This window comes from Salmo trutta, chromosome 31 (assembly GCF_901001165.1).
Source record: "Salmo trutta chromosome 31, fSalTru1.1, whole genome shotgun sequence".
In the NCBI taxonomy this organism is placed as follows: domain Eukaryota; kingdom Metazoa; phylum Chordata; class Actinopteri; order Salmoniformes; family Salmonidae; genus Salmo; species Salmo trutta.
The window spans coordinates 11,916,602-11,929,794 of NC_042987.1; the positions used below are offsets into that span (position 1 = coordinate 11,916,602).

Here is a 13,193-nt window from a genome sequence, read left to right on the forward strand (position 1 = left end):
CAAATACGTAACATATTGTACATTTTGAAAATTCGTAACATATAATACGAATTGTCATTTGTAACATATCATACGAAATGGGTGATGGACATCCACAAATTAATATATACCATACGAAAAGTAACATATCATACTCAAGCCTGTCTCGAATTTACTTACAGAATAATACGAAATGTATTGAGACCAGGTTGCAACACAACACGTTGCATTGGTTATTAACACCGGTTTGTCGTTATGTTAGCTAATTGGCCTGTCACGGTGACGTCCAGATTCCAGATGGTGTCCAATACTATTCTCTCTCCCCTCGCCCATCGACTTTTAACTAAGCCATGCTGTTGTTGTTGACTGAACCCATTCGTCTCCAATCGACTCTCAGCTGCGCGACAACGTCATCAATTTGGGCAGGCGAGTCTGTGCAGCCTCGGCTCTCTCCTAATTCTATTGTGGCTAGCTTCACATAGGTTCTAGTTTCTGTTCGCCAAATTAGAAAAACAGTTACCACTCTATGCTTCAGTTATTTGACCATGTCAAGCAAAACAAAAAAGAAATCGGAGAATAACAATAGATTATTTTAACACCGGAATATGCTGTTTATCCCCTAATGGAAAAAACAGTGGTGATGCGATAGCAGCCGACTAGTATAGCACAACTGAATGAAAAACACTCATCATTCACTTGCCCATACATGACTTGCGTAAACTCATCCATGGAATCAGGAAGTAATAATTGTCAGCGGTTCGCTAATGAGAAACTTATATTTACCGAGGCTCTGGAAGCTTCTGTTTTGTATCGGCAAATAACTAGACTATAGGCTGTTAGACAAGAGTTACGTGCTGGAAAATACAATATCCGTGTACCGGAGCCTATCTTTTGGTTTAAATATTTTTAGTGTGCCATTTTATTCTCGTAAAGTACCCGGAAGACTTGAATTTGATACCTTAGGTAGGGTGAGTAGGATGGATGTTTCTCACCTGACAGAAGATGAAATGGCCGATGTAAAAAAGGAAGTAAGTGGCCTATTTGTCTGACTGTCAATTCAACTGTTAGTGAGTCGGTTTTACAATAATGTTTTACCATAATGTTATTAACTTAAAATGTTGAAATGCGCATAATAAAGAAGTGAAAGTAACCAACTTATGCCGCACCCTCTATAGGCTACCCCATTTTCACAGAAGCCTATGTGTGTATAGTGTAAATAAAATTATTCCTTCGCGTATTATATCTAACCCATTAATATTAATGATTAACAAAGGCATGTCCATACTCTAATCATTATTTTCCCACACATGTTTACCTGTCCTTCGGTGCATTTACAGTATAGCCATCAGTAGTCAGTCCTCTGGTCACACACACTTGATAAAACATATCAATTAATACTGGCCCTATATAACATACAGATGGTTGAGAACCCATCCTTCAACAACCCCACAGTTTCCATCTTGCTGTTCTCTGTCTAGGTCCTGACGAGGCTGAGGCCTTACCTTTGTGAAAAGATCCGGGCTGACCGTCATTTTGACTACCTGCGCTCGCGGAAGATCCTGACGCGAGATGACACAGAGGAGATCAGCTGCAGGATCACACAGACCAAGAAGACGGGCTTGCTCCTGGACTACCTGGCTGAGAACCCTCGGGGGCTGGACGCTCTGGTGGAGTCCATCCAACAAGGACGTACGCTCAACTTCCTGATTACCAAGATCACTGATGAAGTGCAGAAGGTGAAGAACGAGAAGATAGAGTCTCTCAGAGGTACGTTGTGTGTGTGTTCAAGTGTTGTTTTTTTATTCATTTTTCGACAACATGTAATAGAGGAGGTTTGGTGAACCACACTTGAGTGACGAGTAACCTTGCCTGAGACCTTAGCTCAGTGGTCTAACACTGGCTTAGTACCATTATCATGACCATCTCCCATTGGCCCTCTACAGCAGGGGCATCCAGTTCCTCCTCGAGCTTCCTGCCAACTCAGGACACATCCGGGGTCAATAAAGACCTCTCCAGGACACTGTCATATGAGTCCAACCTGGCATCCACCATGTTTTACAATGGAGAGAGGAGCCCATGCACCTCTGACGCCCTAAGGTTCCTCAACCGGCCCGCTGCCTCCAGCCATGGGAAGGAGGTGTTGTCATCCATGCGAGGGGGTAGCATGGCTGTGTCTTCATCCCAGGTCTCTTCCACACTGCCCAGGCCTGGAGACCCAGGGGCTCCCCCCCTGCCGCAGGAAGTGCTGCTACTGCCAGAGGCCTCATCTAACATGGACGCTGGACCAGACAGGAGCACGGCGATCAGTGGAGGGGACGTCAACTTCCAGCCCCTGAGGTCACGCTCCACACCCACTTCCATGTCATACAGGGACCTCTCACCTCAGCCCCCACCAAAATCTTACTGAGAACCCCCCCCTCCCCTCCTGCCCTGGACTACTTCCCAGCATTTCTCATAACAAACATTCACTCTTCAAATGTGTTGTTTGTACCAGTGTATGTGTTTTATCAATGGTTTTAGTTGGGTGATACTTTAAACAAATAGCAACTTGTAAGTTATGTTCCATGCCTTACATTATACACTGGGTCATCCGAAAGCTGGACAAACCTATTTTGGGTTCAATATGAAACAAGTAACTGCTTAATTCAAAATGTATTCAATAGAAATCTCGCCTATCTACACACAATACCCCACAATGACAGTTTTTGCAAATTTATTGAAAATGAAATATAGAAATATCTCATTTACATAAGTATTCACACCCCTGAGTCAATACTTTATAGAAGCACCTTTGGCAGTGATTACAGCTGTGAGTCTTTCTGGGTAAGTCTCTAAGGGCTTTCAACACTTGGATTGCACAACATTTGCCCATTTTATTGTTTTCAGAATTCTTCAAGCTCTGTCAATTTTGTTGTTGATCATTGCTAGACATACCAATTTTAAGTCTTGCCCTAGATTTTCAAGTAGATTTAAGTCTAAACTGTAACTCTGCCTGTCAGGAACTTTCACTGTCTTCTTGGTAACCAGGTTTAACTATAGGATTTGCCTGTGCTTAGCTCCATTTTGTTTATTGTCCTTAACGATTAACAAATCTTTAACGATTACAAGCATACCCATAACATGCAGCCACCACTCTGTTTTAACATTTGGAGAGTGGTACTCAGTAATGTGTTGTATTGGATTTGACCCAAACATAACACTTTGTATTCAGGACAAAAAGTTAATTGCTTTGCCACATTTGTCTGTGCCTTGTTGCAAACAGTATGCATGTTTTGGAATTTTTGTATTCTGTCAATTATGTTAATATTGTGGAGTAACTACAATGTTGATCCATCCCAGTTTTCTCCTATCACAGTCATTAAACTCTGTCACCATTTGCCTCATGGTGAAATCCCTGAGCAGTTTCTTTCCTCTCTGGCAACTGAGTTAGGAAGGATGCCTGTATCTTTGTAGTGACTGGCTGTATTGATACACCATACAAAGTGTAATTATGCTCAAAGTGATATTCAATGTCTGCTTTTTTTTTACCCATCTATCCATAGGTGCCTGCCCTTCTTTGCGAGGCATTGGAAAACCTCCCTGGAATTTGTGGTTTACACTTTTTACATTTTAGTAGATGCTCTTAGCCATAGCGACTTACAGTATTTCGTGCTTACATTGTTGTTGTTTTTTCATACTGGTCCCTTGTGGGAATCGAACCCCACAACCTCGACTGAGGGACCTTACAGAGAATTGTATGTGTTTGGTACAGAGATGAGGTAGTCATTCAAAAATCATGTTAAGCACTATTATTTCACACAGTCCATGCAACTTATTATGTGACTTGTTAAGCAATTTTTACTCCTGAATTTATTTAGGTGTGCCATAATAAAGGGGTTGAATACTTATTGACTCTAGACATTTTTAATACATTTTTAAACATTTTGAAAACACTGACATTATGGGGTATTGTGTGTATGCCAATGGCAGAAGAAATCTCAATTTAATTTTAAATGCAGGCTGTATCAAAACAACGTGTAAAAAGTCAAGGGGTGTGAATACTTTCTGAAGGCACTGTAGGTGCACTTTATTCTGGACTTGGACTAAGGTCGTAGGTTTTCATTCTATGCCAGTGACAAAAACATCTACATTTAATAACTTTTAAATGTAGGCTGTAACGCAACAAAATGTGTAAAAAGTAAAGTGGTGTGAATAGTTTCTGAAGGCACTAGGTTCACTTTATTCTGGACTTGGACTAAGGTCGCAGTAGGTCGTCATTCTCCAACACTGCTCCTTTCCTATGAATTATGGGTGTGTGAGTTCATGATTGACTGTCATCCATATCTATAAAACAATTACATATCTATTGTCACGCCCTGACCTGAGAGAGACGTTTTTCTCTGTTTGGTTAGGTCAGGGTGTGACATGGGGTGGGCATTCTATGTGTTGTATATCTGTGTTGTTTTTTTCTTTGATTGGCCGAGTATGGTTTCCAATCAGAGGCAGCTGTCATTCGTTGTCTCTGATTGGGAATCATACTTAGGCAGCCCTTTTTCCCAGTCAGTTGTGGGATCTTGTCTTTGTGTTTGCACGCCTAGCTTTTCATTCATTTATTCATTCATTCATTCATTCATTCATTCATTCATTCATTCATTCATTCATTGATTGTATTGTATTGTTTATTGTTTTTGCTGGTTCACTTTGAAAATAAAGTATGATGAACCCAACTCGCGCTGCGCCTTGATCTACCTTTAACGACGAACGTCACATCTATGCTAGCGATGCCAGCTACAGTAGGGATTTGTCCTTGTAAGGATCCCAGATCATCAGAAGACAACTTCCCTGTATTTACACAACACTGGAATAAGTTGTTCATCGTATGCATTTAGGCACACAAACTGTAGTTACAAAATGTGGTAGTCCTACACTGAAATGGTTTGTTTTTACTCTTGACTAGAGTATTGTTATATTATTAAAGATCAATTTTCTTATTGTGATAGGGCATTAATGAGTCATAGTACAATGGTATTACTTATTATCAAAAATGATTGTCATTTTAATAATTTTGATAATTGATGTATCTGTACTTTTTATGTTGGAGATCTTGATCATTTAGACCTATAAATAAACCAAAGGAATATGAGACACAGGAGACGTTCCTAATTTCTGGTAAAATGTGTTCATGTTTGTTCTTCCCTGTGGCTCAGTTGGTAGAGCATGGTGTGTGCAACACCAGGGTTGTGGGTTTGATTCCCACGGGGGGCCAGTACAAAAAAATATATAATAATAAAATTAAAACAGTAAAATGCATGAAATGAAATGTATGTATTCCCTACTGTAAGTCGCTCTGGATAAGAACGTCTGCTAAATGACTAAAATGTAAATGTTAAAGATCTGATGGCTCATAGAAATACATTCTGTCCTTATTTTCTGATTGCCCAACTTTCATTATGATTTTATGATCCTGAGAAGTAAATTAGGCAATTACATGCATGAAACTTGAGCTTTTCAGTCAGACTTCAAAATTCAGTCATTTTTGTAAATGTAGCTCTTCTGTACTTGGGAACTCTTTTTTTGGAGGGGGGGGGACCCCCTGAGAAATCTGAATAAAATTAAATAAAAATTACATAAATATTTTGTGGTTACATTTTTCATAAGTGGTGCTGGGCCTTTACTAATCCTGTGTTAGCGGACCGATATAGCCATCTGTAGCACGGGCAAAACATTTTTTAGTTAGAACATTCTCCTTTTCCACAAAAGTAGTGCACTGGGCCTTTACTAGTCCTTTATTAGCGGACCTATAGCCGTCTTTAGCACGGGGATCTTTTTTATTCCCCCCCAAACATCTTCCCGCTACTATGGAAAAAGAGGAAAACCGCAGAATGACGCGAGAGAATGACAGTCAGTGATCGAGTGTCTCGGTGTGTGTTCTATCCGATGTTGACAGAAAAAATGTGCTCGTTCATGCGCTAAACAATCTGCTCAACAGAGCGCGGCAGGTGTATCTCTGGATTACAGGTAAATGATAAACCGTCGCGGTTTCATTTATGTTCAAACTTTTAGTAGGAATAACCTAGCAAAGTGTTATTATGATGACAAAGACAAAGATGAAGACGTTTAAATATTTTGATCAAATAACGAGGTTGTATCTTGATTTATATTTGGTGATTTGGGACAGTAAATGTTATTTTTTTTTGCCACTTGTGTTAGACAGTATCAATTGTAGTTGAGCAGCAACTTTATGTGGACCACATTACATTTTCCTACGTTTTACCAATATAAAGGTATTTTTAAAGTTGTTTATGTGTTTGCTCTGCTGTAGGCCTACATCTTCATGCTAATGAGTAATGGAAAATAAGAAGTGTTCATAGATGTCACAGGCCAGTGTAATTTATCATGTTTTAGTGTCATTTATGGAGCCCATGGGAGCATAAAAAGTGACAGTGACAGAAGTCATTGAATGCAGTCAAACCTGTTTAGATGTAGATCAAAATGAAAAGAATGGCTGAACTCTTTCTCTTTCATCACATTATTCTGCACTTTCAGAAACATGTCTGTTTGACTCTGCCTGACTCTCTCTATTAGTTTCGGTAGCCTAGTACTAGTTCATAATTCCAAGATGGTGAAATCCTGTGTTTGACTAAACACCAGCTGAAATGACAATCAGAATGCTGATTCATTTTAACCACTGCCACTTCTTCCCTTGACCTTGGCTGTCATGTAAATCTGTGTGTGACTAATCGAGTGGTATCTACAGTATAGAAGGATCTCCTTGCCCAGATGGATGATGTGGAGCCCCTTGTGCCCCAGGGGCCAGCAGAGAGGAGCCCAAATGGCCACTGCACCCGGTGCCCCATCTCCAGCCAGAGCCCCGGTGATTCCAAAGTGGTGGAAGACTTCAGGAGGAGGCTCAAGTACTTCTTTATGAACCCCTGTGAAAAATATAGAGCCAGGGGCCGGAAACCATGGAAACTAATGTTACAGATTCTGAAAATTGCCATCATCACGTTCCAGGTAGGCTACTGTAGAATACAGTGTAGGAGGAGACTTAGGCTACTACTGTCGGTCATGTAAAATATAGGTACAATATACCCGCCTAGAGAGAAGTGAAATACCCAAAGATTTAACCATTTCCCCATTAAACCATGACTGTGAGCCAAAGTGGCATTACACAATTATGGAAGTCCATAGAAAGACCATGTCTAAAATCCCAAAATATTTTATTCACTTAATAAAATGAAAAAATCTCAAATGCTTTGTGTTACGCATAATTGATGTATGTATCTATTACATGTTTGTATTCCTCAGTTAGTGTCTTTTGGATTGAGTAACGAGATGATGGTGACCTTTAAAGAGGAAAACCTGATTGTGTTTAAACACCTCTTCCTGAAAGAATATAAGGATCAACGTGTGGACAGATACGCAGTTTACACCAAAACAGATGTGTACGACCACATCTATTACATCATCGATAGGGTAATGTAGACTTCAAATTACCTAAAAACAGTGAAGTCTTTCTCACTGTTTGTTGGCTACCAGTGTTGATGAATTGTCTTCTGTAGATTACAGCACAGTATTTAAAGGATACAGTAGCTGATTCACCGTGTGTCATCTAAAATTGTTACACAGTCATATGAGACTTATCAAACAGTGGCGCACGGTGTTGTTTATAGTGAAACTATAGCTACCCTAAACATGTTGACAACAAAACAATATAGTGAAATTCCTCATTTGCACCACCTTTGACAAATCTGGCCAAGAACATGGTTGTATATCATGTCTCACTATATTTTCCTTGTTTCAGTTTATAAACCTGCAGAACCTGACGGTAGGGAACCATGCGTATGAGAAGATAGAGGGCGAGTACACCCCTCTGACCCTCTGTCAGGAGTTCTTCAGGAAAGGCAGCATCTCCCCTGGCAACGACACCTTTGATATAGACCCACATGTAGACAAAGGTACAAGAGCACACCAGTATATTATGAATGTATTTTTTGTGATAGCCTCAAGTGTTCTATAAGAGAGGATAATAACATGGTTTAGATATCTTAAAAAAAGATATATGATAAGGGAGAATAATGTTTAGTTTTAATATATGCGCCCACATTGACTGGGAATAAACAGTATGTAAGTTATTTTGTTAGGTTAATCCATTCCAGCTGTTAAATATCTGCTTACATGCTCAACTGAACACTGACCGTGGACTGTTTGTCCTATTTACAGATCTCTGGCTTCTCACGGCTGTCAGTGCCCAGATTGTTTGTTGTTGTAGTAGATTTACACTGAGTGTACAAAACATTAGGAACACCTTCCTAATTTTGAGTTGCACACCCTTATCCCCTCAGAACAGCCTCAATTTGTTGGGGCATGAACTCTACAAGGTGTCGAAAGTGTTCCACAGGGTTGCTGGCCCATGTTGACTCCAATGTGTCCCACAGCTGTTGTCAAGTTGTCTGGATGTCCTTTGGGCGGTGGACCATTCTTGATACACAACGAAAACTGTTGAGCATGAAAAACCCAGCAGCATTGCAGTTCTTGACACCCTCAAACTGGTGCGCCTGGCATCTACTACCATTCAAAGGCACTTAAATATTTTGTCTTGCCCATTGACCCTCTGAATGGCACACATACACAATACGTCTCAATTGTCTCAAGGCTTAAAAATATTTTTTTACCTGTCTCCTCGCCTTCATCTACAGTGATTGAAGTGGATTTGACAGGTGGCATCAATAAGCGATCATAGCTTGCACCTGGATTCACCTGGTCAGTCTATGTCATGGAAAGAGCAGGTGTTCCTAATGTTATGTACACTCAGTGTATAGTATTTATCTCATTGTCAGTTAATTCGTGTGACTGCAGAAACAGGAAGTTTGGGAATTGTTTGTAGCCATTACAAGAGTTTCCACTGAATCCTAAGTGTAGAGACCTAAATGTGTCATGTCATTAAAGTGGATTAAGATATATTATGAAGACCTTTCTGTTTTTTTCTCACAGAATGTATTTCCATATATCCTCTGGAGCCATTGGAGGATAGAACTTTGTCAAGAGACATCAACTTTTCTCTGGATTTTAAAAGGTGACTGACCCAGACCAACAGTCAAACTACAGTTGGCCCCCTATATTAGGTTTCTTTTGTTGTAGTCTATAATCATAAATGTTTCTTTGTCTCTCACTCAGGCTGTTGTCTGTAAACATCTACCTCACGTTGAAAGCCATCAACCTGCAGACAGTGCGCCACCACGAGCTCCCAGACTGTTATGCCTTTAGTATAATTGTAGGTGGTGGGTTGTATGACTCAGGGAACAACTTCTTCAAGCTCTTTTAGGCTTTTAAGTGGGATGCAGCTGTCCTCTGTGTCAATGGAGAAGACAAATGGAAACCAGTAGCGAGTCAACAAAGTTTACGGATTCATTTGTGTCATGGAAAAGCTAGTCAATTCTCCGTTTTCTAGTAATGGTGCATTTAAAATGTTACTTAAACCAGTAGAAATCCAGCTGCTGAAACCTGGATTCAGTCATCCTTGCTAGAACTCACTAGCAAATGATGTCTCTGTCTGACTTTATTTTTGGCAGATAATGTTTGACAATCGTGCACACAGTGGGAGGATAAAGATTAACTTAGAAAATAATGTTGGAATCAATGAATGTAAAGACTGGAATGTTGCAAGCACTTGTAAGTATATCATAAGATCATCCCAGTATATTAAAAAAAATGCTTTGCTTCACTAACTGTATTAGTTCAGTCAGCATACGATTTGTCTGAGTAATAGCTACATTCTTTGTGACCTCAGTAGTTAAGATTTAGAGTGTTTAGTGAGCTGAGTCAGACTGTCACGTCTCCTTATTTGTAACATACTGTAGTTCTAAGAAGGGCTGTGCCTCTCAATGCCAGAAGGAGGCACAATTTAAAACATTTAGAAAATGTTCATAATCTGTTGCTCAGTATGTTCATCCTCCACATTACTACAGTCCATATTTCATACATTTACAGTAGAGATCCTACCATTTGCAGTGGCAGTAATCTGTCAGCCTCCATCCTATATGCATGGGGAAAAAAGTGTCACTATCTAATTTACTGATTGATTGAATTTGCAGCTGGGAAGAACAACCACCTCTTGCTGTTCGATTCCCTCGTCATCCTCGCCTGCTTTACCTCACTCATCTTGTGCACACGCTCAGTCTACAAAGGATCTCAGCTCCAGTTTGTAAGTTAAGAAGACCATTCTATAGGGGTAATAGGTTAAATATTAGGATTGTGCATACCATGAATATGGTCAGGCATTCATACAATATACAAGTAGAAGCATACCCAGCTCATGATCGCCTACTCACTATAACAATAGCGTTAATATTGATGTGTTTTTGTTTATGGTGTGTGTTTCTCTCATTCAGCATTACACTGCATTCTTCCACACCTACTTTGGCAAAACTGTGTCCTGGTCTGAGCGCATGGAGTTTGTGAACGGATGGTATATTCTGATCATCGTCAGCGATACACTGACCATCGCTGGATCCACCCTCAAAATAGGAATACAGACTAAGGTGTAGTGACTACACCTGAGCACATACCTTTTGTTCATGTGTTTATGTCCAATATGACATTTATATTTCTGTATTTTTCAGGACCTTACAAACTATGACGTCTGCAGTATTTTGCTTGGGACATCCACAATGCTTGTCTGGGTTGGAGTTATCCGCTACCTGGGTTTCTTTAAGAAATATAACGTAAGGACTAACATAAGAAATGAACTCAATTTAACAGCAATGTTCCATCAGCGCCACAGCAATGATTTGTTCTTTGAATAGGAACATTACAGTACATGGAGTTCATAAAGGACAGCACATATTCAAATAGTGAAACATAGATGAGTAAGGTTCCTTGTTCCTCCTAGATCCTAATTCTGGCCCTAAGGGCAGCGTTTCCAAATGTGATCCGCTTCTCCTGCTGCGCTGGCTTGATCTACTTGGGCTACTGTTTCTGTGGCTGGATCGTTCTGGGGCCGTATCATGAGAAAGTAAGTAGGTACACTAAAAACCAAAAAGGTATACGGTACCTGTATATGTAGGCCCAAGATCTTTTAGAATCCACATATATAAGGTCAGTCCAGTATATGAAGGGCTACAATTTTAACCAATGTGTTACAATGGTTTATTGCATATAACTAATACAAGTTTATAATCCTTTATAACACAACATATCTTAATGCAAAGTGTTACCAATTGATTTTCTACCAGTTCCGGACCTTGGACAAGGTGACGGAGTGCCTGTTCTCTCTGATCAACGGTGATGACTTGTACTCCACTTTCCAGAAGATGAGAGAGAAGAGATACATTGTGTGGCTGTTCAGCAGGCTCTACCTCTACTCCTTCCTCTCTCTCTTCATTTACATGGTGCTCAGTCTGTTCATTGCCCTCATCACAGACGCATACGAGACCATCAAGGTCAGCTTTTGAATTAACATGGCATGACATAATCAAAAGTAACCATCCCTGTTTATCTTCTGTATGCCTGTTCAATGAGAAAGATGGTACTTCAATGATCTGGTATAATATTGCTTCTCCTTCCTGGTATATGTAACGTTACAGCACACAATACCGTGGTTATGTAACATGGTAATAGTATAGTACTGTATGTAAATGTTCAGAAAGTTAACTGCCATACTGTTTATTTTCAGCAACACCAGAAGGACAGAGTCCTGGAGTCCCAGCTGAAGGCCTTTGTGGCTGAGTGTAGAGACCAGCCTGACTCTGGGAAGTATAAGATAGACAAGGAACCCACCTGCTGCTGCTGCTTTGGATAGACCCTATAAAGTAGCCATAAGCGTGTGTGTGTGTGTGTGTGTGTGTGTGTGTGTGTGTGTGTGTGTGTGTGTGTGTGTGTGTGTGACATATGTTAGTAGGCATTAAAGCTCTATTCATGTGTTGGGAAATGTATTTTGAAAATTGTTTCAAGTTTGTATATGTCGGTCAATAAGGAATATATAATTTTTTTTATATTTGATATTATTATGCTTGAACGTTATGTAACTATGTATGAACAATTAAATTGCACAATGGGTGGTATTTTAATGTAACGTGACATTGTGTTTGTGCTTGCGTTTACTAGGTAACATAGTAGAGGAAATGTATGCATTCACTCATATCACTCATAGGTAGGCTAAATCAGTGGGCTAATGGCGAGTTTCCAATAGGATTTATCCTGGTGTTTTGCCCAAAAGACAGATTTTTCTGTTTCCGTCTACGTGAGCCGGCACCCGGGTCTCACTGGGCCATGGATGGCTCCGGGGGGCATGCCCAGACTTGGGGCCAAGCCCAGGCCCTGGGTACTTTTCTGCTAGCATTTACATAACAATGGCTAACTGTGAACTTCAACACCTTCTCACAAAGCAACTGTCTTGAATGATGCAGAGGTTGTTGATTCTGCTCGCCCCAAGTCTTTAGTGTCACACTCCTGATGGAAACACAATTACACTAGAGCAGGTGTTCTCAAACTTTTGGGCTTGGTGGGCCAAAATATAATCTGAGTGGTGGGTCACAGGCCAAACAAATAGACATTATGTATTTAGAGATCGTGACCATGGGACTATAAAGTTCTGTCTACGCAAAGCATAGTTCTGAGATAATGATTATCAACATTTTCACATCCCAGATCTCAGAACTGTTTTGTAGTGAATTCTTCTTTCATAACCCATTAAGGTCCTCACCTTAAAGATACCTAAAGTGCAGAGTATCAAAAATCCTGAGACATTTGTAAATCAGTTTCTTTAGGGGGATGCAATCTCAGATACAGTATAACCTTGTGGCTCTGAAATGTAAATCTGGCTTCAGCAATAAGGTTCTATCTAACACTTCTGAATTCATTTTTAAGAAAACTGTAGCTATTTGAATACACTCATTATAGAATAATACTATTTTACCAAGATTGAGTCAGAACACATCATCAAATGTATGTATTATGATCATCAGACAAATTACTATAATCACTGAACAATGATGTGACAACATAATTTACTTTAAGATGTCTGGCAGTGTTGTTTTTTTGCTTGCGTGCTATTATTGCTGGCTAGACTATACCACACCTTACAGCGCCAAGTTCAAATGGGTTTATGCACTTAGAACGTTCTAGTTTCTTTCTCTTTTCATTTTTTTCCACTTAATTTTAGTTTTTTGAATATGTTTCAAATGACTTGACTATGGGAAAGGTGTAACAATTTGTCTTTGCAGCAGTAAGTCACT

At 39.9% G+C, this 13,193-nt stretch overlaps 2 protein-coding genes across 3 annotated transcripts; both read left to right on the forward strand.

Moving 5' to 3' along the window:
* The first annotated feature begins 218 nt into the window (after window positions 1-218).
* Window positions 219-2,702, forward strand: LOC115169545 (B-cell lymphoma/leukemia 10). The gene is made up of 3 exons (XM_029725259.1): window positions 219-1,007; window positions 1,458-1,746; window positions 1,923-2,702. The coding sequence occupies exons 1-3, from the start codon at window positions 957-959 to the stop codon at window positions 2,384-2,386; spliced, it is 804 nt and encodes a 267-aa protein (XP_029581119.1). The 5' UTR covers window positions 219-956; the 3' UTR covers window positions 2,387-2,702.
* Window positions 2,703-5,766: 3,064 nt separating this feature from the next.
* On the forward strand, window positions 5,767-12,805 carry mcoln3a (mucolipin TRP cation channel 3a). Of its 2 annotated transcripts, none has more exons than XM_029725261.1 (13): window positions 5,767-5,976; window positions 6,721-6,972; window positions 7,267-7,434; window positions 7,763-7,916; window positions 8,953-9,034; window positions 9,136-9,232; window positions 9,531-9,630; window positions 10,053-10,162; window positions 10,350-10,499; window positions 10,581-10,682; window positions 10,850-10,972; window positions 11,193-11,399; window positions 11,633-12,805. In XM_029725261.1, exons 2-13 carry the CDS (start codon window positions 6,739-6,741, stop codon window positions 11,756-11,758), a joined length of 1,653 nt encoding a protein of 550 aa, XP_029581121.1. In that variant the 5' UTR covers window positions 5,767-5,976; window positions 6,721-6,738; the 3' UTR covers window positions 11,759-12,805. The 2 variants fall into 2 exon arrangements, with proteins under 2 accessions (XP_029581121.1, XP_029581120.1); XM_029725260.1 differs by having other exon boundaries at window positions 5,768-5,976; window positions 6,716-6,972.
* The last annotated feature ends 388 nt before the right edge of the window (window positions 12,806-13,193 follow it).

Excerpts from the sequence above, each read along its gene's own strand:
- mcoln3a (XM_029725261.1), top strand. The coding sequence starts at position 6,739 with ATGGATGATGTGGAGCCCCTTGTGCCCCAGGGGCCAGCAGAGAGGAGC. Across the intron at positions 6,973-7,266 it reads TTGCCATCATCACGTTCCAG|TTAGTGTCTTTTGGATTGAG; the intron begins GTAGGCTACTGT and ends TGTATTCCTCAG. Across the intron at positions 9,233-9,530 it reads GTTATGCCTTTAGTATAATT|ATAATGTTTGACAATCGTGC; the intron begins GTAGGTGGTGGG and ends TATTTTTGGCAG.
- LOC115169545 (XM_029725259.1), top strand. The coding sequence starts at position 957 with ATGGATGTTTCTCACCTGACAGAAGATGAAATGGCCGATGTAAAAAAG. Across the intron at positions 1,008-1,457 it reads TGGCCGATGTAAAAAAGGAA|GTCCTGACGAGGCTGAGGCC; the intron begins GTAAGTGGCCTA and ends TTCTCTGTCTAG. Across the intron at positions 1,747-1,922 it reads GAAGATAGAGTCTCTCAGAG|CAGGGGCATCCAGTTCCTCC; the intron begins GTACGTTGTGTG and ends GGCCCTCTACAG.